Source organism: Poecile atricapillus, chromosome 2 (assembly GCF_030490865.1).
Source record: "Poecile atricapillus isolate bPoeAtr1 chromosome 2, bPoeAtr1.hap1, whole genome shotgun sequence".
NCBI lineage: Eukaryota > Metazoa > Chordata > Aves > Passeriformes > Paridae > Poecile > Poecile atricapillus.
This window is the reverse complement of record NC_081250.1, coordinates 110473677-110500190: the sequence shown is the minus strand read 5'-3', so window position 1 is coordinate 110500190 and position 26514 is coordinate 110473677. Positions and strand designations below refer to the sequence as shown.

General features: G+C 38.1%; 1 protein-coding gene across 1 annotated transcript; it reads right to left on the bottom strand.

Moving 5' to 3' along the window:
- Positions 1–879: 879 nt before the first annotated feature.
- MEP1B (meprin A subunit beta) lies at positions 880–26514 on the bottom strand. The gene is made up of 15 exons (XM_058831134.1): positions 26479–26514; positions 21670–21688; positions 21434–21484; positions 21292–21335; positions 20217–20289; positions 19165–19282; positions 15041–15219; positions 13371–13589; positions 10202–10354; positions 9255–9470; positions 6529–6996; positions 4825–5007; positions 4105–4369; positions 2236–2437; positions 880–1281 (listed from the first exon to the last, which is right to left on the bottom strand). The coding sequence occupies exons 1-15, from the start codon at positions 26512–26514 to the stop codon at positions 1264–1266; spliced, it is 2244 nt and encodes a 747-aa protein (XP_058687117.1). The 3' UTR covers positions 880–1263.

Here is a 26514-nt window from a genome sequence, read left to right as displayed (position 1 = left end):
CACTGCTTGCCAGATAGGTCAGTGTGATGTTTGAGTCCTCCAGATGTGGAAATGTTTCCTCCAGCCCCCCAGATAGTCCAGCTTGAAATTTGCTAGTGAATTATGCACACACAGAGGATTAAATTCACTGAAGAAATATTAACACACACAGATCTCTCCAGCTGCCAGCACTTAGACCTTTTACGCACCAACACACAACCTGATCCCTCCAACTGCTGCTGGCACCTGGGCCTTTCAAGACACACACAACACACGTACCAGTCCTTCCAGTGGCTGGTCTTTAGATCTACAAGCCCTGTGGCCCACAGTCCCTCCAGTTCCTGGCACACAGACTCTTCCATGCAAGTCCCTCCGTGTGCTAGTACCTAGATCCATAAGCCCTAAGACCTGTGGTCTCTCCTGGCCATTGGCACACAGCTCTCTTTTGCCTCTTCAGTTTCTGACCCCATTTTCCCCCACTTTTCTTTGGATCTTTTGATCCTTCTCCTAAACACCCTATAGTAATTTTTACATAAATCAAAAAGCCTTTTCTCATAGCCCATATCTTAAGCACCCTCAACTTTTTCACAACACTCATGTTAATCATATTTACCCCTTCCTATCAGTTAATAATTATTCAGGCTGACATTCTTGAGGGTTCTGCCTGAGTAGTTCCTCTAATGGACCATCAATCAGTGGCTGAAGCAGTCTGGATCCTCATTATTATCTCTGCTGTGACTTCCTCATTAATGTGTGTCTGTGAGGTTCATTTATTACTTTCCTCATTACTTGTTATTTTTTTTATAGTGAGTAGATAACAACCAAATAACATAATGAACCAGACATTCCCACACTCCACAAACTCTCACACTACTGACAGCTGCAGCAGGACCGAGAACTGCTGGGTATCCTATGAATACAGGGTCCAGTTCCCCTTTAATATTGACAACTGTACAATGATAATATAGCAAACTTAGACTTTCCTGTGTTGACTGAAATTCAGGATGCCATTTTCATGTTTTCTTCATGTTTATGTAGATTTGAAGGGCAAGGCAGACACATCACACAATGTATTTCCATTTTTCTCCATTGCATGACTATACACAGCACTGTCAGACACTCCACTGACTTTAGCACACTATTTTATCAGATGATGAATTATTTTCCAGACTTTACAAACTTTTATCATGATGGTTGAGATAAAAGGAACAGAAAGAACGATGACGTCGTTGTGGTTTTGCAGTGATGTTCATCTTGTGTCTTTGATGCTTGTTTGCATTATCTTCAGAAGGATGTTTTAGTCTAAGTGGGGGAAAAAAACCAAACCCACATCTTAAAAGTGTATAGGGAAGGGAAGTATGTGTATAATGTAAGAGCATTACTTGCAAAGAAACCAAAACTATTTATTGGAAGGTCATAAAGTAGCAGTGTCAAGTATCTGACACTGCACAGAGGTACTGCAACTCAATGGAGTATCACACACAGAGTATTAGTACAAAATTAAAAATGGAACTCTGCTTTCTGGAAGGACATTCCTCTTCAGTTTGTTTACAAAATTTCTCCTGTGGCCTGTGAGTCCCTTTAAACTATATCATGCTTGCTATTTCTAAGACAAGCCTCTACTTAGAGTAAGAGTCCCTGTGCCTCAGACTGAATGAAATTTCCTGTGAAGACATGCCCAAATGCTGCTTCTATTCAGTGCACAGCATTTCTGATCCTGTCATCTAGACAGTTTTAACCTGCTGTCTTCTTAACCTTTCCTTATGTCGATATTTCCACGGCTACTTCATGCCTTGCATAAAAAATGGCCTTTGAATGTGGAAAATTATTTTTTAGATTTGCTTTTTGTTTTGATATCCTGGGATGCATTTTTTAGCACCATACCCAGGTATTTTAAGGGGAGATCTCTAGTAGAATAGGCAGTAAAAGATGAAATACAAGTTTACTAAGCAGAAAATATGGTTTAATTACAAATTGAAAATGAACCCCTTTGTTTGCATTATCCAACTCAACGTAGGCTGTCATTGGGGCAGAGTGGAGGGGGGTGGAAGAGGAGAACAGATTTTGAATTAAGTGGGAGTTTGGTGTTTGATAAATTAGTGTCACTTAAAGAAGCTATTTAATTCTTAACCTTTAGGCTTCAAAAAGGTGACATCTTCCCATTTACTTCTTACTTAATTTGACTGTTTGCTTTTTAGTGAATATAGATATGTGTGCGTGTGTCTGTATATTTGTTGAAAGAGGCAAAATACTTACTTCTTCTAGAGTCAGGTTCTCCTTAGCCTCCTTTCCTTGTTTGTATTTCTTTTTAAGGCACACTGCAGTTGTGATGGTGACAATAAGCATTACAGCAAACACACTTATCGTTGAAGAAACGGCTATTACGGTATTTTCTCGAGTTGAGCCTTTCCTTTCACACTTTTCTCCCATGTACCACCAGTTGTCACCTGCTGGACATCTGGAAAGCAAAAGAAGAAACATCTGATATCACCTAAAGATTAAAGGTGTGAAAAGGTCTACTTCAGAAAAATGGCATCTCTGATGCAATTTCTATATCCTAAAGCATAATGAAATTTATCTTAAAATTGACTTTTATTTTAAAGTTGTCTTCAGTGGCCTGAGTGGCCCACTGCCCTTACACACCTAAATGTGCTTCTTTCAGCTTCCTGATGTTTCACAGGTTGTGCCTGCAGTGAGAGCCTTTGCCAGAAGTCCTAAATGCCTTCCTGACCCCCTTGACCTCTTAATGCATGATTGCAGCTGGTCTACGGAGCTTCTCTTTTTTTGTAATTTTCAAATTTAAAGAACTTGTAAGAGCTGCCTCTGCCATCACTCAACAAGCAGGTAAAAAAAGAAATTAACAGCCCAGCAGTCATCCAGTTTTAGGACTGAAAACAACCTCCAGGGTTTGATTCTGTCCCTCACCCAGCACCACAGTCAGCACATCCACCCCCATCTTTCTAACCTTGGTTATTCCTTATGTATTGATTTTCTAGCTCCTGTCTAAGCCACTTATTCAGGACTACCTCACCCCTGAAAACAAGTCTGTTTGCAGTGCGCTGCAAAGATATTGCCTGCTGGGGGGACTGCAGGTGACTCAGCTTGAACAGATGTATCACATTCCCATCCATTTCTCTACAAAATTTGGGGTGGAAGCTGACTGCTGGTCACGCATTTTCATAGGACAGAAAGTAGGTCACAAAGGCACTAAAGCTTCACAGAGTCCAGAGATGTCAGAAAATAAATATTCTCTTTCCATAATTTTGAAATGAGGCATAACATTTGGCATTATTTTTTATTTTTGTCTTCTTGGAACCACCTCTTGACATTTATTCATATTTGTGACCTGCTTCTGATGAGTTGCACATGAATTTTCTTTTAAAAGGTTTCTAAATGGGGATATATAACACTTAATGAGTCATCCTGACTCCTGTGGCTCTTGGCCTTTATGTTTTCCTCACAGCACTCACCCAGTCTACCTGCCCTGGCACAGCAATCTATGGTTACTATCTTCAACCTCAGAGCTTATTTGAGAGCTGGAACAATGCTAATCAGGCAGGTAGGTTACCTAAATGGATCCACAGAGAATTAAATAAAAGTTGATATTAATCTTCTTGCAGGGCAAACAATCTTCCCCGGCTTTCACTGCTGGTTTCAGAGGCAAGAGACTACACTTTGGTAATTCATGGTCATAATTTTCACTGTACAATATTTCTGAATCAAATTTTAAAATAATGTCTACAGTGCTTCCTATGTGATAAGTATTGAAAATCTTCTCTAATGATATAAATGCTCTTTTCTTTCAATTACATTTATTCAACTCTTCTACATTTTGCTATAGGGAATTCTAAGGACTTGAAGTAATACATTACTGAAAATAATAAACACATTGAAAATATAATTAACAGGAAAGTCAAGGAGAGTACTTCAAAATGATCAAATGCTGAGGTTAGGAGCTTTGTTGCCCAAATTTGCTGTAAGTTCAGTTTCACAGGAGCAGTTGCAAATACTTGCCTTAATCAGCTACAGTCTGTCTTTCATTTCATTAGCAGCAAAGATTTATTTTGTTAGAAACTTCCATTACTCATCCTAAAACTGCATTTGAGGGCAAATGAAGGCAGTTACCTGCACACCGGTGCTCTGTTTACCATGAGACAGACACCATCGTTTTCACAGGGGTTGTCTGGGCAGAAAGCCGGAACCTCAGGATCTTCGGGCTGGGTGGTGCTGCCCGTTGTGGCGGTGGTGGATGCAGCAGTGGTGCTCTCAGCACCAGTGGAGGGCTTGTTGGTGGTAGCAGGGCTCGGGACAGGTTTGGTGGCGCTGGAACTTGTAGTCGTAACAAAAGGGGGTGGAATGCTCGGCTCAGTTGACAGGAGATGCGATATATCTGCCCAGTGAACCCACAGGAAATAAGGTCTTTGCTTCACGTTATTTTTCTTCTTATTCTAATGATAATTTCTAATACTAAAGAGCAGCAAGCCTGTCCTAAATAGTGGATAGTGGATAAACAGGTTTTTTTGCCTTTCAGGAGCATGATGTACTTTGGAAATGTCCTCTAGAATTTTTTCAGAAACAGATAGTTATATTCAAATTAATCTATTCAAAATAATTTGCACGGGATTAGCATTGTTTCATACACCTTCACATGAGATAAAGAAATTATACTGCGTATGTACCTGTTCACAAATTTATTCAAACATATGATTTGACGTTAGATGCAGGCATAATTCAAATACTGCTCAAGTGCAAAGTACATCATGTGTATGTATAACTACAGCACTAGTGACTTAGTATCTGACACTGTTCACTGCATTGTAAAGCATATCAGCTATGTTTACATACCTTCCAATGTTAAAAGAATATAAACACCATCTTCTTTAATAAAGTTGCGGCTTCTAAGTCTCTCATGAGTTAAAAATGCGTTTGTTCCAACTCCTGGACCCCTCATGTATTTAGTTCCATTGGGAAAAGTTGCTTCAGACCCCACTTTGTCTGGCCTATCCCAAGTATAATTTAATGAGGATTCTGGGGAAGAAAAAAAAAGAAAAAGATAAAGAGAATGTGAGTATGAGACTGCTCCGGATTTGTCTCTCAGCAGAAACCTCAACTGCCTGAGATTCCCCACTGATGAAAGGCACAAGGCAATGGAGATCTTCAATGATTTGGTTTAGCCTGAGGTACTGAGAAAAGAAACTGCTGGAGAGGAGGTTATTGGAGAATTAGTTGAAAATCACTTGTATTTTCTTTTTAGTTCTTTAAAGTGAGGTGTTCAAGAAGATAAGTAGCACATAAATCATCTGAAACATGAGTTGATGCAGTGTTTCTCAAAAGAGAGCATGTCCTACAGGAGATGTGGGGCACAAGATATTTGAACAACTTAAATGATCACGGGTCACTGATGCCTGCTCCATCAAACCCTATTCTAAAGCTCAAAGCTGACCTGATTGTCAGTGAAAGAATCTGACAGAGGGAGAAAACTCTCTGGCCAGATAAAGAGTGTGTGTTAGAAGGCTTCCTTTGGGAATCCTGGACTATTTGCAATATATTAATAAACAAGGGAGAGGAACAGAGGACAAACAGACTGCATGTCAGCAGGGTCAGAGAAGGAAAAGGGCTATGCACTGTGGCTGTAACAACAGAAAGCACAAGCAAAATGTGCTTTTTCAAACATCTGTGGAGGACATGGTGTGGTGTGTCTTTCATTTACAGAGAGAACATTAAGTCTTTCTAGATTAGCCACTTTGTTTTCATGTAGAGCCAGTGTCATAGAAAATGGAATGTAAAACTTACTTTTTTAAAAATAATAATAATATTAATTGGATGGTTTTGTGCCTTCCTTCCTTCCTTCCTTCCTTTCTAGTCTGAAAGTCCAGAAAACTAATTCAGTGGCAGAGATGATTTCTCTTGGCAAAAAGAAGAAAGTCATTATGGCTTAAATCCAAACTTTATCCAGTGCTGAATATGGGTATTTTCTTTAATATCTCTCTCTGTAGAGATTTCTACAATTTCTCAGAGTTACTTTTTACTTCAACTGCCACCTTTCCAAATTATTGTGGGCAATAGCCCTTACCTTCTCACACCTTGAACAAGTAGAGATTTCATAATACGAATCAGTACTCTGTCCATCTGGAGGCTTGTGCTGACACCATTGTACCTTTGACAAGGAGGGCAGGGATTTGTTTGATAGTTTCTGCACGTTTATCTAGCATAAACCAACTCTATTGTTAATTCAGTATTTTTTTTCATGACTTTTGGAAAACTTCCATTCTCGTTAAAATGGAAATAAATGTATCCTCACAGAGCATATGAAAGAAACTTTAGGAATAGATCATCCACCTGTTTCTTATGCAAATGCAACTTTGAAATCTAGAGTCCCAGCTTAACTTGCTTGTAGGTTTAATTTTTTTCTTGTCCATGGATCAATATTATTGTTGCTGCAAACATATGAAACATTCCAGAAGCTAAAAAATATGCATTAATTTATACAAAGAGGAGATGTGATCCCTTGTCTTCTGGTTGTGTTTTAAATGTTTGATTTTAACTAACCTGATAATCTCAGGGGGTCTGTTGTTACACTTCTTTGGTTTGACATCCGTTGACGAATATCAGGATGCTGGTCAAGCAGGATCATGGTACCTTGTTGCCATGGACAGGGCCATTTCAAATGATCATCATTCGCTCCAGAAATCAAGGACAAGTATATTCCTAAATTAAATGGGTTACCAGTGGTACCATTTACATACAAGCTGATCTGAAAAGCATATCCTTTACTAGAGTAAAAAGGTGGACTATATATTAACCCATCTCTCCCTGCTGAACTCGTATTGAGGAGATGTGCGAAATTTCTGATATGCCAGACGTGGTGAGGACACTGAGTTTCTGACAAGTTGATGTCATCAATAGAGAGGCCTCCATTTGATAAGCCACTTCCTTTCATGCCTTGGAACACAACCCGGAATTTACTCGTGACATTCAAAGAAACATGATGGAGCTGCCAGTAGGTCTCAGGTGAACCTGAAAAACAAGGGTAGACATTTCTGAGTCAGCAATACAGTCAAACACTGCACAGGTCTGTGGACCCTATACCAACACTGTGTAAGAATTTTTCAGTTCCACTGGCACTGATGTGATGGAATATTTCTTCTGTAGATGTTACTTTTCCAGTTCAAGATCATATCTGCTCAATACAATTTTAACAGAATTAATATGCATAAGAGCGCTTATTGATGGGTTTTAAAACTGCTTTTTCTTTTACATTTCTAAATAACATTTAATTAAATTAATCCAGATGTTGTGATGATTAAATTCACAAAAATAGTTTCACCTGTATTGTTAAAAAGAAAAAATTCAGAACAAGTTATATTCAAATAACTGAACAACAACATGCCTCAACATTAAAATGCTCCAGAGGATTCTGGGAACCTAGAACTACAAGACCAGTTCATTCATTTGCTTTCATATTTTTAAATGGCTTGTTGGAAGCTTGCCTATGCAGAAGCACTATTCACCCATCACACGATTAATGGTACAAACGTCAAAGTAAAGCCAGTCAATTGCAAAACCTACTTCATGCCATAGAACCTCTCTGAAAGTTTGATGCTGCATCCAAATTATAGTGCAGGCACTAGCAAATTCCACTTGACTCCCAGAGGAGTGTACACAAAAGCAAAGACCTCTGCACAGGGGCCTTGTGAGGTCAATGAAAGTAGAATACCCTTTTTTAAAAGCATGTGCACCAAAACAGTTTCTTTTGAGGCCTGGTTTTAGTTTATCTGCACAGAAGATCAGCTGCATTTATTGAACAAGCAGTGCCAACCCCAGGACTCACAGAACTTTTACATCACTCTCCTAACAACCCTAAACACAACACAGTGGATCTCAAATATATGCCTTAATTTCTTGACATTTTCCATTACTGCTATAAATAGAAGGGGAAAAGACTAACACAGAAACAAGAAGAAAAGCACCCTACTGTTTCCCATAAAATCGACTTCAGAATAAGCTAAAAGATTTTTACATGTAATATGTGCAGTTCAAAAATCCCCAGCCACCACAGAGCAGTGGGAAGGGTTCAGGGATTGTCCCGAAGTTTCATGAACATCGTCGTTCAATGCAAACCCATGAGCAGCTGAGCCAGGGTGTCAGACCATGGATGGATGGGGCTGTAGTGTCACTGTTACTTACAGTTTATTGACTGCACTGGTGAGGGTAACTTCTCACTTGAGAGAAGTGAAACAGCTTGGGGGGAAATGATCTTGAGCCATTCCTAAAAGTTTTGCCACAGGTTGTCAAAATAGGGTGCCTCTCTGGACACACTTATGAGATCAGAGACTTCAAAGGAAATAAATTATGGACTTGAGAAAGCAGAAATGGGAGATGGGGCCTCATAGACACAGAAGAGGAAGTCTGGAAAAATTAATCTTGGCATCAAAGTAGGGTTTGAAAGAGTTTGGAGGGCTCAGACTGATGTGAAGTCTACACCTGCCTTAGCAACTCTTATGTTAAGGATGCCTGTTAACTCAGGGGGCAAAGAGGGTAAAGCCCCTGAGGTGAAGAAGGGTGGAAAAAAGAAAACAGGCACTGGCAGCAGCTGAGCCTAAAGGGATAAAAAGAGACAGAAATTATACCTATTTAGTAAAAGAACTTGCTCAGATTGTTCTGAACTTGGTGTAGCTGAAATGGAGACCATATAATAGTTAAATATTTGAGAAAGTAATTTAATCATAAGGTGACTAGCAATTCCAGCTTAAGGAGCTCTTGTCCATTAGCTGACCTCAACTGATCATTTAGTAGGCCACAGGCTCCTAAAACCACAAGAATTTAATCTTCTTCAATATACAACTCAAATCATGATCTGCTGCTCATATATTTCATTAAGTTATTTAAATTTTATTTATCTTTTTTTAACTTAGGTATTCCAGGATACTTTTTTATTAATTGTAATTTACTCTAATATTCCAACTTCATCAGCTGCTATTGATACCAGCAATTCTAGAATAGTTAAAATGATTGCTCATGGAATTTTAGCTAGTTTGGCGAGAAAACGATCTTGATAATACAAGAGTTTGAAATTTTTGGTAATTTATTATGTTATAGGAAAAGAGCTGACTGAGGATCCATCAGGTATAATAGCAGCAACGAATCAAGTATATACATAGAGAAGAAGTCAAAGAACAGCACTAGGAAATGAGTGACTTTGCCACAATTATTTCCCCCAGTACTTTGAAAAATACTGAGTATAGATTAAAACAAAATGCCAATTTATTCCATACCTTTTATCTCTTCGATGAATCTCAGAGTGCCATTTGGATTGTCTGATGTGTACTCTCTAACCCAGACATTCAGCCGGTCATTCTCATTACCACTGTTATAAAAATAGAATTGTAAGCACTGAAAACCTCTTTTAGGATACAGAATTCGGCTCTCCAGGAAAGCTGTGCTTCCTTGTCTTCCAGCACTGGTGTCGAAATGCATGAAGTAGCCAGAATCTGCCAAAAGTCAATAAGAAATGAGCGGTAGAGGGGAGAGAAAACAGAATTTTCCTAGTGTACTGGATTTCTTAATGCTGTATTGTAATAACTCTAGAAGATACAGTCAGGTCAAGGTTAGGTAGATCCTGTACAAATCTCTGACTGAGGACTGTCATCTGTTCACATTTTCCAAAGGTAGAACTATTCTCTTTGCAGCTTTTGTCCTCATTTCATTATCTCTAGCAAATTGTACTCAAAACCATGGGTTCTTACTCTTTACCCAGTGCCAGTAACTCACAGTTGACTCTCTGGAGGTCTGGTTTAAGCTCCTGAACTCTTGGACCATTCTGACAGGTTGAGATACATCTAGCTAGATTGTCAATTAGATTTTCACCTCAGCCCTGGTAATATAAATTTCAAAATCCTACTCCTGTCCAAGGGCTTACTGAGCAATTATCAGAAAGGCAGCAATCTATTTGGTGTGCCTGTATCACAGGTTCAATGCTTTATATAGCATGTGACGCTAAGACTAAAAAACAGATCAAAAGAGATAAGGACATTTGGTCCTCTGAAATAAGCAGAAAATCAACATATCACATGATGTCCCTAGGTATGTAGATTTAAGCTGCTTAGTTAAAAAATAAACTGTAATTTGTCAAAAAATAAACAGATAACAAGGCCAAGCTTGAAGGAAACTCATGTCTCTGCAGAAAACACTTTCCAGAAAGATAAGAGTCTTTTTCTCATACCTCTGCATTCTCCCATATTAGTGTGATCAGTATTTGGCCCAGCAGGAACCTGAGACAAGCGCTGCCAGTCACTGTTATCATCTGAACTTTGAATCATGCCACATATATTTTCAAGTTCAAAATCGCACGTGTCCATGAAACTTAGGGAGGAGGCTACAATATTGACCAAAAAAAAAAAAAAAAATTGTGAATTGCTATTGCATAACACATTTTAATTCTGAAGGTCCAAAGCCATGAGCAGAGAAAGACTAAATGCAAACACCAAGTAATCAGCAGTTACTGATTCAAATATGATCAGCATTCATATACACAATGTTCAGGAACTCAAAACAGCTGGTGATTAACACTAACATTAATAAAATGTCATCAGGAACACTCAGGGCCTTCAGCATGCACAGAAGGGCATCTGCTAATTATCATATCACATCTTATAGTTATGAAAGGAACACTAATACCAACCCAACCCACACACCTTCATATTACAGTCAAAAGGTCCTGAGACCTCCCATTCTTTGTTTTGTGTTCTTTGGGCCTGTCCACACATGGCCACAGATTTTGATACAAGCTCATTTATGTATATCACCTAGAGTGCTTATTTTGAAATATATAAAAGCAAAAGCTATTTGACTAGAATAAACAAGTTTTTATTTTCTAAATATTGAAATGAAAACCCAAACTGCCCCCCCCCCAAAAAACCAAAACAACAAACAGAAACAAAACAAACAAACAAAAACAACAACCCCACCATTTGGCAAAGGTAGACTGTGCAGTAAAATATGAAGGGGAGAACACCATATGAAACATTTTCTCTGTCTAAAGCAAATTCTGGATAGATGAGAGATACCATAGACTAGGTTTATTCCTGGTCTTATTTTTGTTTCTCATCCTACCATATCTGAGCTCTTGTGTAATAACAGCCATTACTTGAAAACAACTAAGTTAATGAAATGCTTTTTAAACTATGTATAAAATATTGTGGCTCAAACATTTAAAGGTTTCCTTGTATAACAAAAAGACCTTGAGTATCACAAAACTCAACCTCTATAACATGCCAAATGCTTCATTTAAGCTGTAGCTCTGGGAAGCACTTAGGTATGAGCCTCTGCCAAATCAGTTCTACTGCTGAGATATTTTGCTCTGTCTTTACAGAAAGCTAAAAACCCTCTAGAGTCTGCAAAGTAGTCAGAAGTGTTATATGACTGATATTTTTTAAGATACAGTTCAGTACAATGTTGTAAAAACTAAGAAAAGGCCTTCACAGCAAATGTTGACTGCTGGAGGAAAAGGCAAGCAAAAATAGAGAATTATTAAATGAAAGAACTCTTTGAAATCAAAATACAAAACAAAGCATGAAATTGATTTGGCCAAACAGGAAGGAAGTAACTTAATGACCTTAATTAGAAAGTGCTGGCTGGCATGGAGTGTTGACCTGAATGACAGGAAGACAGAAAAGCAAGACTCAGTAGATTACCATGTATTTCTGAGCTTCATTCCTGAAACAGGTGAAGGGGCAATGACTGAGGCAGACTCTGAATTCCATCTGCACCAAAAGCCAGATACTTGATTGGTATGTAGTGAAAGACTGGGCTCAGAAGAAAATACAGGGGGGATGAGTGCCAAGTCCTAACTTCCAGAGGCTGAGGGAAAGCTCATGGCCAGTTCTGTCTAGCAGTATGCTCCAAGGGCAAAGCAGACTAAAATCTACTGTTAGCATATGGCCTGAAAGACAGCAATGAATTACAGACTGGAGCAGCACTAAACTATCAGTCAGAATTTCTTATGCTGTGGGTTGTTTTCTTCAATTTAGGATCCAAGATTAATATTTTCAATGCAATTTCCTGTCCCCATGGGCCTCCAGCAGAAATTTAGCTTAAACATTTCCTTAAATCATGTTCAGCAAATGAAGTAAAAGTAATCTTTTGTGTGGGTGAGGGCTGGGACCTGTGAAGCACCATCCTCCCTGCACAGGTGGGTGATCTGACAATATTTATGTCTCTGCAAATATCATCCACACTATACACATCACATGAAGCCAAGAGATGGACTGGAGAGCTTGGCAGGCCCTGATAGCACTGCGGGTGGTAGAAGTTTTGTCACTGATTTCGGCAGGACTGGGACTTTTTTTTGTTTGGGAAATGTGCCTATGGGTTAAGAATAAAGTTAAAATGTCATGAAGTATTTCTGTAATGCACAAGAATGATGGAAAATAGATAAGGTTAATGGAGAGAAAGAAGGACCCCATCCCCTGTTAAAGACATCTGTAGCTGTAAGCATTTTTATAATGCCTAATTGACTGTGCAGCGAGTGCTAGAAGCTACGGCTGCATGTGTGTGTTCAGTTTAGACCTAGATGAATAGAAATATTTTCATCAGAATTTTACACTCAAAAAACTGCACCACTTTAATAAACCAGTTTCATAATTGTTTAAGGAAACTGTATAATGAGGCTTAAAATATAATTGTAAGCCAGTACTCACTACTTGGGGTATTGTAAAAGTTTTTTTCTGAGTGCCAGGGCACATTGAATGCACCAACAATTACAGAATTATATTCCAATTTGATAATAGCATTATTTAGAATTCTTTCTTACTTTCATTCAGCTTTGTAAAATAAATCCCACCTGAGCAAAATAACTCTTTTGACCACTTTTGTAAAAGACCAGGTTTGAAGCTAAACACAGAAATTTAGAAAGCTTGCATTTTATTCAGAACAGGGCATCTGTACCCTATATGCATGAACAGCCACTCTGTCTCACAGATTCCATGAAACTGGAGTAGGTATGACAGCCACAGCAAAGACACTCATTTTTGTGCAATGTCTGAGCAACAGCTGTGGAATAATACAGGGAAAAAAACAAAAGCCTTTGTGCAGAAGCACACATTTTAAACAGCCACCCAAGGGATGAACAAAAATCAGCTGCTGAGAGGAGCTAGTTTTTAACTAAAGGTCAGATAAAATTGCACAGAAACCTCTGCTACTCAGCAGTGTTTCTGCAGGAGGGCTGTTATTTCTAGCTGTACCATTATTTCTTGTGTTTTTAACACAACTCACTTCTCTAAATATGTTAGTATCTCTTTCACTTGTGTCTGGATAGGTCCAGCATGTATGTATCGCCCTCATTTCTTTCAAATTATTCTTTCAAATAATATAAAATAAATGGAGAAACTTACTGCAATTGTACAGCCGGTTCAGTTTCTGGAGGTCATATTCGCTGAAATCCATTCTCTGTCCTATGACATCTATGAAGTCTGGTATGTTGGTGATGATGGTGGGCTCAGTTCCATTCCTGAACGCAGTCTTGCTATAGTGCATCACAGAGTTGTAGTCATAGGGAACATTCAGGAAGTCTGATCTTTTATCATCATATTTATTGAAATTATGTTCTTTACCTAAATGGCAAAATTGAAAGAAAAGATTGTCTGTTGCTCAAGGGAATCAAATCTTGATGTAAGAACTTACAGTGACAGAGAATCTATCAGATCTCAAAATATTTTTTTTATAATTATTTACTTTTACTTACTCTGTAAAACAATTTTGCTTCTAGTCTAGGGCTATTTACTTTCCTCTTTAGCCACTGATAACTTCTGTGGGATGAAGCAAAGTTTTTGCTACCAGAAAACTTTTTTCCTGTGGAACTCTTTGTAAAATTTGTTGGGCTTGTAAGAGTGGAGAGAGTGTTTCAGTACTCAAAGTACCGAAATTTGCAACTGTTTCTAATCTGTATTCACTGATCCTCAATTGCTAGTCCTTTTAGGCAACAAAAAACAATTTAGAGTTGTCTAGAATTCTCATTATAGATGTTTTCTGGCATATGAGCAAAAAAACAATTGCTTATTACCCAATGGGGAGTCAAGATTTAAATCAGTCAAAATACAGTAACTATATTCTGGTCAGTGTAAAAAAAAAATGCAGCAGTTTCAAATGTCTCACAATAGTGCAGCTTGTCACTAAAGAGTCAGCAAAAATATAGTGGAAATCAAATAACAGAATCTAAGTCATTTTCTGTAATGTATAATTGCATATGCACCTGACTATTGATCACTGCTAAATAAGAATGCATTAGATTTAATAATTATCCAGCTTTTCAGTCATCTGCGTGTACCTATGTTAGGAAAACATCAAGTCTGTTTATATAACTTTGTTTTTGAACAGCCTGAAAGGCACAGAGGACGACAGCAAGCTAAAGAGGCAGAGACAGAGAAAAGTCCTGAGGAATTCTGCGCCATCTCTCAGGCTTGTGCCAAATATAAAAAATTAAAATTTAAAATTCATAAGCTGCATTGCTAAAGTAACTGCTGGTTTGACATAGACACTGAAAGGTGTCTCCTGCCTGCCCACCCTCTGCACACTCTGCTCTCTCAGCTCTGCTGCCAGCACCAAGTGTAGCAGACAGGCAGAAAGGAAGGACCAGTGTTTTCACTGGAGATTTTCTACTGGCTTTGGTCACACTGGATTCTTCAGATGGGGGTGGGGGAGTAGGCAGGGCTAGCTATTTTTATTTCACTATGAGCTTCTAGAGTAAGTGTGCTTCTAGAGCATTCATTTAAACAAACTAGATTATCCTCTTCTACTGCTCTGTGGTACAACACATATCATAACAGGATTCAGATTTCTAATTAGAGCTTCAGAACAGTCGTGGCAAAAGGAATTACAACAGAATAAACAAATGAGAATTTCTGTTTCAAATAGATATCCCTTTATATCTAATTTGTTGATATACCTTTGAAAAGTAAGTCCAGGTGAGAGAATAGTGTGACCACCAAAAGATGGCTGGAAGGGATATTCCACAGCTAAACTGCTAACACCAGAGATTGAAAGGAAAAGCAGAGGAGTGACTGACCAGACTGAATCCTGTCCCAGACGATGGTCACATAGTCATCCCGGTCAGACCGTGACTGCTCATGCCAGAATCCCAGGGCATGCAGGAATTCATGCTGGATTGTCCCAATCCTGTCACAGTTGGCTCCGATGGAGAGCTGCTGCAAGCCCGTTTGCATGTTTCCCACTGAGGACCAGCAGCTGGCATTGACATAAAATGAGAGAGGGCTCTGTGAGATACACACCATCCCCATGCCATGCAAACCTCAAAACCAGTCTACTCAATATATATATTTTTTTTTTTAACCTGGGCATTGAAGTCACATTTTGTTACAGAGAGCACTTTTCCATTGATCTGCTCCTTATCATACCCCTTCCTCTCACACTTAGTTCTTTTCCAATGAACAAGTTCCTCATCTCTGGCTCTATTTGAAGAAAAACGTTGAGCTGTTTGTAACAAAAGAAAACTGATGATGGTTTCTTTGGTACTCTGGAACATCAGAGGTTGTGGACACCTAATTTAGAGCAGTTAAATTACTGCAAATTAACAATTTTCAGCTAGACGACAATATGTGAGAGTGAGCACACTTTGAGCCTGTCCCTATCATAAGGAGAAGTGGGTTCATGAACATTCCCTCCTTTGCCTGCTTTTGTCTGTACTGTTTTGGCCTTGTACTTTGCATGGGGCTGTGGCTGCCAGGCAAGGTGTGCTTCTGCATGGTGTGTTTATCTTCAAACAGATTGGTGGATTTGAGAGTACTTTTCACAAGCTCTTTTCTTCCTGGCTCTCTATGAGCTGCTGTGCTAGAGCACTTGCTGCTCTCACACACTCCCAAGTAAAAGCAAAACTGCAGCTGTGCTGCAAATTTTTATTAAAGGGTGAAAGAATTTAGTGAGTTATCTGCACGGGCCAATAAAATGGCACCCCATGTCCACAAACTAGCAGGCATGGAGAGCTACATTTAAATTGATATTTTATGCAGCAAATAAATCAATACTTACCCAATGAAGTACATAAAATTAATGGGGCACAAAATATGCTGTAGGATTTGCAGTCCTACCACCCCAGAAAATTAAAAATACAAGCACACCATATGCTTTCAAACTCCATAACTTATTAGTGCAACATATTCTCCGGTATTTCATTTTCCGCAGAGCAACGCAGGCTTTGCCTATTGATTACTCATTAAAATCACAACATGAGACCTGGTAAGGAGCACATGTAGTATCCATTATTTCAAGGTCTTTCCTTGAACAAGGCCTCATGTTGATTCTTGTTGTGCAGAAGTCCATCACAGGCCTGGGTCCACCTCCTGCCAAAGCCACCTCTGGTTTCACAGCTGCCACACAGTGCACAGCAGGCACACCCAAGACACCTGGCAAAAGTAACATCCAAATCGCAGTAGATGCAGCTGCCCCTTGCCTTTGGTCTGCCAAATGCCTACAACACTATCATTCAACAGCCACAGAGGGAGTAAATACATGTTCTGTGCCACCCTGCACTGAGAATAAAGCTTAGGTGAGTGAGACATGGTGCTCCACAGCAATGGGCACATAGAACCCTGTGTCAGCAGTGTCTTCTGGAGGGGAGAAAGCAAAGTCACAGCTTTCCCCAGGTGTGTGAGAGCTGTATTGCCTGTGACTCAATGGTTCCTATTGCTATCAGAGGCTGAAGGAACAGGGAAGTACTTGCTCTGATTAATCCCACCATCCCCTTTTGAGGCTGTAAATAGACACACGCCATCAGTTGCAGTGATGCTGCTTATTTCGGGCACATTTTTATACTAATGCCCTGCTACTAATTTTCTTCTCATAGTGTCACAGATCACCAATATCAGCTCACAGACACTTTGACTTACCAGCACCAAGCTGGTAGCCAGGGATCTGTGTCAATCCACTCCTGCACAGATTTCCTTTGCCGTGGCCAACAGTGGCAAAGAGCTGAAGCAGCCTCCCAGGAATGCTCCATGAAAACCATGTGGAAATACTAGATATGATGTTCATCCTCCCTGGTCTGTTAATCATTTGATTCTACCACACCATGCTAGTTTTGCTGCTGAATGAATCCTGCTCTTCTTGAGAAAAGCAAGGTGAAATGGCAGATCCTTTGCAGGTTTCCGGACTCCTCTGTGAACTTTTCAGTCACATCTTGCCACATCTGATTATCCTGCATTTCTGTAATTCAGTTATACCCCTCATGTGTTTTGCTCAGCACACAGATGGGACATAATATGATACTGGTAGTAGCCAAGGTGAATGATAGTTAAAGAATGTATACAGGGAGAGGGCTCTTTGTTCAGGGTCTTGTTGCACTCTACATACACCAGAGACGACAAATGCATTTTCCCAAAGGCCAGTCAATACAACAAAAGACAGCTGGCTTCCTTTCTGGCTGACTTCATTTGAATTCAAAAGGGTAGTCCAGATGAGGAGTTTATGGCCTACTTCAAATCTTTTTGACACAAAAGTTCCTCCACATTCCTCTGTTTTATTGATGCAAGCCAAGATCAGAAAGGTAAAGATGTGATTTATCAACCTTTGCTGGGTGTGGTAAAACTTTATGTTGCCAGGAACTCTGTGTGCCTGTCTGCACTGTACCCTCTGGACTGAAGTCTTTAGTCAGCCAATAGAAGAGTCCTAAAAAATTCCAAAACATTAGGAACAACAGAGCAAAAATGAGTTGTTTTATCCAGCTTTCACCTTGTTCCATTACAACAGAAGTAAGGAATGGGTTGAAATGAAAGCAGTTCATTCAGGGTCAGTCCTGATTTCTTTGTACAACCCAAGATGACTCATTGAAACTGGATGGACCTTTTCAGGAGACTGCACCACTTAGCTCCAATCTTTTTAAAAGTTCTGCTGTGGATGTGTCAGCTAAGGTGATGGAAACACTTCAGGGCAAGCCACACACCAGACAGTGAGGGCAAGATATGTTATCCATCTGGAAGGATTCACCTTCTTCATCACCATGACTCATCTATTTTTTAATAGACATATAAATGAAACATTGCACAGAGGCCTCCTACTTGCCACAGGCTAAATATTATGGTTCTTTTTCAGGTACAATTATTAGCAAATTCAATGCATACTTTAGGGGATGAAGGATTACAAAATGAGGTTTCCATTTTGGTCAAAAAGCTGGAGTCATTAGCACAGGAAAATGCATTACTCCCTGAGTCTCTAATTATACATCTTTTAGAGATGAATTTCAGTGTCATGTGTACAGCATGAACAGCAGCAAATATGAAGAACACCAAAGACACCAAAGAAAATTTGAAACAATTATCTGCTACAAATATCTCAGAACAAGCCAAAGGGAAAGAGAAACATTTTTATTATCAGAAAATCTTTTCCCATTTATGACTGCATTCTCATATCAGGAAATGAATTTCTGAAAGCAAATTTCCTCACCAGGCTATCAAGCTCTCCCTGTTCTCCTTTCCTGTAAGAGAAATGGTTCAGCATAGAGTGAAGAATATATTTGTTCTTGTTGCACTGTTGTGACAGAGAATGTCTTAGAAGAAAAGTCAGGGCAATTTTGACTTCTTTACTGGAGTCTTATTTTGCAAAATTTAAGATGAAATAGCATGACTATTCATCAAAAGAGGTAAATAAAGTAAAACATCAGCAAAATATCTCAGTGCTGTACAGAATTTAAAAATATTGCTCTTTTATCTGAATGCTTATGTGATATTGTTCAAGTGCAATTCCATTGTTACATTCAAACAAATTCATAGCCCCACAGTGAGAACTATCATATTTCTCCTTGGTTTTTCTTTTCCCCTAGAAGCCAAGGTATACTAGGAATGACCAGCTGAATGATCACTGAAAGTGATATTCCATATATCCAAAGGTCAGTCAAGAACATAATTGCTTTGTTTCTGATATTTTTTACCAGGTCCAGTAAAATGCCTCTTAAAGGACTTGATTTCTTCTTATATTTAAGAATAAATATCAGTAGAAATTGTTCATTGTTACTAAGGTAATACCTCTTTTGGAAACTATGACAGTTTATAAAGGACTGGGAAAATGGAGAAAACAAAAATGTAAAATGATGATCATTATATGACTTTTAGAGTGAATACTGGCCATGAGAATAGTCTGAAAGTAAACATAATGAAAGCTATTTTGAATTGCTTCTCTTACCCACTTCCTTTGAACACAGATATGTAATTCTTTTCCCCTTCCCAAGGTTTGAAGTCAATACAGGTTTTCAGTCGATACTGTTCAAATGCCTTGAGGATGACTCCCTTAGCATTCATTTCTGCAAAGCAAACAATGTTCTTGTCAATACTGAATTGAAAGATTTCTGCTACTGTCCATATGGAACACATCCCAAGGGTGGACCTTGCTCCAGCAATCTTTGATCAAAATAAACAGAATTTTTGTTGGATTAAGACCCAAGGGAGCACATAAATTAATAAAATTAATTAATAAAAAACATAAATTAGGGCCTTGCAACACTGTATCTTGCTCTTGTTTTGCTCCTATGTATTTTTTCTTTGGTACTTATGTATCAAATATGACATGATGAGTATTTAGAAGGATAGTGTGTGGGGGGGGTTAATTTTGTAGATTCTTTCATTTATTTTTCTGAGATTTATGTAAATAAGTATTAAATAGATAGGAAATGAAGACTTCATGTTTTACCTAGTACAGAATGCAGGCTACAGATCCCTCACTGAATTTCTCCACGACTTGAATTGTTCAGATTATATCTGTGTTATCTCCTCTAAGCAATTTGCATAGTTTCAACACAAAGATTTAAAGGATGGAGTCAAATTACGATATGTCTCTGACTCACATTAGGGGACTCGGCAATGTGCCAATGCAAACTGTCAGAATGCCATTTTGCCTTCACTCTTGTAAATGATGTAAAAGGCCAGGTAAGCTTCCTGTCCTTAAAAATATCTTCAGTGCCTTCTTTTCACTTCTGCTTTGTAGAGTTTCACGTCTCAGACACAAGTTTTCAAAACCAAAACAATCTGCTGGGCCCTAACAGGATAATAATCCAAGGAAAGATGTGAGCCAGCACTAAGATTATAAATCCCATTTGTGCATGTGCAGCTCCATTCCTGCCATGGGAAATGGCCTGCTCTAGATTAAAAGAGGAAAGGACACCACAGGAGCTTTATCAACCTGTGTTTAACAATTCAATCAACACAACATACAGATATTGTGAAGGGCAAGTACTGTACCCAGGGTGTCCTCAAGGACGTAAGGGATAACATGAGGCCACCGATAGTTGTCACCAATGATAGAGTTTCGTTCCTGCATCCAAGAAAGAAAACAAGTATGCAGTCCTTAGTAAAAAGGGGTTTAGCATCAGGGACTACAATAGTGCTAAAGCAAACCACAATTCCAAGACCAAAATGAAAACAGTGAGCTCAAAAGCCTTGAAAGATTATTCAGAGATCTGAGGTTTGGGTTTGAATTCCCTTCATGCTCTTCTACCAGTGTCTCCAACTTTTGCTGCATTTTCTCCATAGAAATTACCCAAGCTTTTGATGCATGTGCACAGGAGTGTCTTCTCCTATGGGAAGCCTTAAGATTTAAATCCTGAAAACTGTATAGAGATTAATAGTTTTGTAATTTTTCATAGTCCAAGGGTTTGTTTCTGTGTCTTTAGCAAGTGCTGTCCTTGCTTCCAGTGACATATTCAGTGTATCTCCCAAAAGGGAGGGTAAAACACAATTTTCAGACTACTTTCAGAGTGCAAGACACATTGGGGGTTTCCCACTAGATATTTTTGAGATGTAAATGTAATTATTTTTTTTTCATTGATCAGATAAGGATTCTGGCCAGATGCCTTAAAATGTGGTATTAGAGATCTAAATTTTTCATTGGTTTTAGTCAATCTATTTACAGGATGAAGGTTTTCCAGTGCTTTTTTTCCAGTAAATTTACCTGGCTCAGAATAGATATTGTACAGATAAATGAAGAATTCCTTTTTATACAAACCTGCCTGAATGATAATCAGTGCTGCCTAATCTCTTAAAAGTGACAATGTAAAAAAGGAAAGAAGAAGCTAGTAATATTGATCTAATCACTGAAGGGATCTCATGTTGGATAATGTTTCTGCAAATGCTGCTGACTCCCTCAGTGTCTATGACATTTTGTAGCATTCCATCCCCAATCATCCTCAGTTTATTGTTACATAAACAGCATTTATTGTTTGTAAGAGCAGGATGAATCTATTATTTCCATGCCAGTGATACTTTATATTTAAGTCGATGACATATTTTTGGCTTTGTATTTTATATTTGAACTCACCCCAGGAAGTTTGATGTCTCCCTCAAAAAGGTCCAGTCCTAAAGCTAAAGGGAAGAGGAGATTAACATTTGGTTATTATATTGATCTGTGACAACTATAATGAAAATTATAAAAAAAAATTTGAGACTAAATTTTGAAAAACCTTGATTTATGTCGAAGATGTCCTGATCAATTCCTCCATCTATGTCTATTTCTGAAAAGTAAAAAGACAAGTGAGATAGGACATTAGCCCTTGCTGTTATCTTTATGAAGTGTGAACATTAATGCAATAACAATAACAGTAATTATAAATCTGTGTCTGTCCTAGCGATGTTTATGAGCAGCTGGTTTTGTTGACTGCCTCCCATGCATACAAATAGATCTCTAAACAGAACTCACCAGTTGTCTCTGGAGCAGGCTGGGGAGGGGAAAGAAAAAAAGATATTATTAGAAAGGCACATAATGAAATGCAGCTCGCGTTACTTTCTCAACAGTATTAGAGATGTGATTCAAGCTCAACTGACAGCACTTAGCACATGGCTTTGTATTGGATTGACTGCATCCACTGCTTCCTCATTTGACTGGAAATCTGTATTTCCAGCTTTGGAAAGTATTTGCAGCTGTGTGCCCTCCCCACCTCACGGTGTCCAACAAGTAATTCAGCCAGTACTGCTTCTGTGGAGGTTTCAGAGCTGCTTTTCTCTAACAACTCAGGTAGTGCTAAATTGTCCTTCACAAATGGGAAAAAAAGGAGTCTATTATTTCTATGGAATCAAGTATTGCTACTAGTCAGCAGCTGTGTAGAACCTCTGGAAGCTATGCTGAACTTCTCATCACAAATCTGAAGACTGGGGGAGAGAATGAGTGGTCTGGTGTTACACTGAGAGGCTTTGAAGGACTGGGTACACAGCCCCAGTTCAGGGCCCTATCTGGACTCCATTTACCTGAGTAATAACTATTCAAACACTCCCTCTGCAACATGGAGAATCCACAGACCATACTGAGATACAGAGACATATGATGAGATATACATAGAACAATTTCCTTGCCATAACACACCCATAGAATCTAATCTTAATTCTTTTATTTGACTGGACACTTCATTTTTGGACTTCCTTGGACATACTTGACATAACACTATTTCTCACACAGTGAGTAAAATCATGAATAGCCTTTCTAAGCAATCACTCCTGGGTGTCTTGCATTTGTATGTTTGAATAGAAGTTCACAAATGAAGATAAAAAACATCTTTATATTCTAAAATAAATGTAACAGCAATTCTGGAAAAAAGTGACCGATTTTTACTTTTTACCAAAAACTTTTCATTTCTACCCTGTGTTTCTTCCTCCATATAAATAATTTATTTTCTGTACATGTAGCTTTACATGTAGGACTTCTTTTTCCAGTGTAATAAGCATCTGCAACTTCCACTAGAAGTAATGAACAACACAAAATCAGAATGCTGAAAAACAGCAAAAATCAAGTCCATGCAGTCCCTTGGAACATTAATTGTGGTAATCTCTAACATCTCTACAATGTGTAAGAAAACACTAAGGCCATAATATTCAAGAGAGATTCAAATGCACATGTTCTTCTAGACATGAGTTTCAGCACATAGTGATGGGAACAATTTTGAGGGAAACAACTGTGAGCCCTAAATTGACTTAATATAAAAATTTTAACCAAACACAGAAAAAAATCCTACTTCCCATGAAATTTCAAGGTTAAGAAAGAAAGTTTTGAAATTGTCAGAATGCCCTATTTTAGCTTCATAATGAAAGATTTTTTTTTTAATCTGAAATTACTGTCTTTTAAAAACTTCAGCAAATGGCAGAAAAAAAAAAAATATTGCAAATACAAAAGCCAGAAATCTCATTTTATGATTCACCTGAACAAAAACTCACTCAGATTGCTGCTTCACAGTTTTTGTCAGAATTTGATCATTTAATCTGGTTGCCTAAGAGAAGAAAACCATTTTTGCCAAACCAAGCAGAAGCTATCATTTCTACGCCTAAGAAACATAATTCCTAATTGGTATCAGCTGGCACAGCAAACATTTAATATTTAACTGTTATATAAACAGCCAAAGTTTTTAATCAGCTTCTCCTGCTTCCTTTTTTTTTTTTCAATGAAAGCTACCACTCATATATGTCCTTGCCCAGTCTAAAGTCAGGATTTTGACCTTGAAGGGTCAAAATTCAGAAAACACTGAGTAGAATCTGTTTCCTGAAACAGGCCTGCTTCAGCACTTTACATTTTTGGATGTTTTAAATTTGTCATATTTTAAGCATGGTGACTTAAAAACCCAGTATCATTGCAGAAAAGTGACTGACTCCATTGAAAAACTCCATTGTTCAGAGTTGGACAGACGCAAATGCTGAAGGATTGATATTGATCTCACATTTCAAAATTAATCTGGTATTATTCAGGTTTACATTGATACCTGAGAAATAGAACAGAGACTTTGGAAAAAAACCCACACACACACATATATATATATATATATATATATATATATATATATATATATATATATATATATATATATATCCATCTTATATATATAAGCCATCTATCCATCTGAAATGTCAATAGACTCCTCCTACATGTTGAAGTTTCATTGCACATATACTGTACCATTACAGTTTGTTATCACTGCATCAGGCAATTCATTATTACTGTGCATGAAACAGTATCTACATATTCAAGCTTTGCAATGAAGGTGCAGCTTGTAAAACAAGTTGCAAGTATATGGGCAAAGTGTGCAACACACGTTTTAAAGACTTCATTTGCTTTTAAACTCCCACTCACACAGATTTCTGTAAAGAACAAAACTACGAGTAAAGCTTCCAATATCAAAAAAATAAAATCACATTATTGCATTTTAAATTAAAAATTATTGATGGAGGAGAAGAATCGCACCCATATATGCTGAATCCCCTTATAACCATTAATGGTAAATAAAAATTTTCTCCAGTTCCAATAACTATAAACTACAATGTACCCACATCTACTAATCAGGAAGTATAACTGTCCTAAAGGTACAAACCAAGTAATTCCTGGAAAAGTTCCTCTAGCAGCAGCAAAAGCTTACAAACTGAGATCAGTAGCTAAGTACAGTGGTACTTTTGGTACACAAATCAAAATGTGACCCCATGACTGAACAATATCAAATGCAAAAACAGTGAAATCCAGGCTGGTCCTAAGTGTCTGGAAACTGCCACTGAATATTTTATACTGAAGGAATTCCTTCTATCACTTCTTTCCACTGTGTTCCAAATAAAACTAGGTCTTTAGTCCTGTGATTCTCAACAGCAAAATACTCTGTTTCAAAAGAAGCACCTCTGCATATAAGTATCACTCAATGATGTGGAAGTGACTTTGGTCTCAATACCAGTCTGACAAAATATATGATGCATTTCTAGTCTGTGAAAGTATTGTAAACACACAAAAATTACACAGTTCATACTCTTGTACAGAGGAAGGTTGTGTTAGCTGAGGTGTACCTAAAAGGTAGTGTAATCTACACAAACACAAATTTCTGAACTTTTTTAATATCAGTCTGTAATTTTGGACATGGAAAACATGTCAATTAAGACATTGTAATGGTTGGTTAAACCATGGCTTGTGAGAGCACATTTAATTGACAAAAAGTTCAAGTGTGTCTTGGACAGATGGAAACATCTCACCTATTGTAATCATGTAAAAATCAGGTTAAGGGACTCAGTAATCAATCAAGAAACAAATGGATAATTCTTATGTGCCAAGAATATCTATGGCACCACCATGATGCCCTGGCATCACCATAAGATGATCCACCTCACCTAGTCTAGACATCTGTTCAGATGGAATATACTCATCTAGTTTGGATGAGACTCCTAACTTACCAGCGACTCCTCCAGACTATACTATTTTAGTATTAGCATCCAGAAACTTGAAATTAGCTCTTCCTGGCCATAGAACACATGGAAATGAAATAATTAGCCCTGGTGGTCAGAAGCCACTCTCACAAAAGACCTAGTTTTTAGGAATCTGATGTCAGGTAACTTCTGGATGTTAGTAACACGCTGTACCACCTACTATAGGTTTTAACAAAGAATCTAAACAAGACAGAGGTTTGAGTTTCCAAAAGACTGGGGCAGAGGCACTGGTAGTGGGAATAGCAGGGTGGGATGGGATTGGGCTGATGGGGAATACAGGAGGACTATGGGAAAGGTAGGAATGTGAGGCTGAGTGCTCACGTCATAGGGAAATGTATGAGCATGTGTCAGTGGAGAGGAAGATAAGGCTGCCACAGATAGTTACGTTGCATAACTTAGATAATGTTACTGCACTTAGGTAGTGTCATAAAAAGTAATACCTTACTCTGTAGATTACCCTGAAGATATGAACAGCTGAAACAAACTTTCAAGAACCTTCCTTGTTTTGTTCTCTGAACTAATTATATTGTGCATCACCAAAAGTTCCTGACCTCTCCAACAATGCTTCCCAACATAAGCAAAATGCTACATTTCACTAAAAAAGACAGGGAATATCAAAATCTCAGCTGTTACTTTTTGACCTGAAATACTCAGTGGCTAAAAAAGTATAAATTTCAGTATCAATTATATTGTGTTATAGCAAAAAACCCAAACAAACAAAGAAAAAAAAACAAACACAAAAAAAAACCCCAAAAAACACACCAAATCATTCAGACATGGACAATTAAAATAAACTTCAGTTCTTGATTTACCAGTTACCAGACAGTAACAGCAAGTTACAGACTTGCTGTTCTGGTAACTTTTAATACTAATGGACATTTTGCTTAGATGAGGAAGATCATAGATTGGCTATACATCTTTCCATGTATAGCCGATCTATGAAAAATAGCAACACTAAGACCCCAAGGAAGCAGAAATAATTTATGTCTCCCGTGCAGACAACAACAGAATTATATTGATTCTGCAAAATAAGAATTAAATCTTTTCCTTTCAAGCTCATCTTAAGCTACATTATTTGCTCAGTCATATAAAGAATATATATTCTTTGTTTTCTTACCAGACTCCAGACCACCTGAAGAAGGAGACAAGTTAGAAGACCAGAAAACAAGCCCATGTTGTTCTCTGGTCTACAGTTGTGTGGACAGAATTTTACACCAACTTGGTATTTAAGACAGTAAATATCATAAATCAAAACCTTTGTCCTCTCAACAACGATTAACTCACCTACCTTACCTGCCTTTTTCATGTCAAGTAAGAACATCAT

Bases quoted from the DNA above. Each gene is read 5' to 3' on its own strand.
- MEP1B (XM_058831134.1), bottom strand. From the start codon at position 26,514: ATGATGTTCTTACTTGACATGAAAAAGGCAGGTAAG. The intron at 20,290-21,291 runs GTGAGTTCAAAT...TCTTGGATGCAG, and splicing joins GAGACATCAAACTTCCTGGG to GAACGAAACTCTATCATTGG. The intron at 9,471-10,201 runs GTATGAGAAAAA...GACTTTTGGCAG, and splicing joins TAATATGGGAGAATGCAGAG to ATTCTGGCTACTTCATGCAT.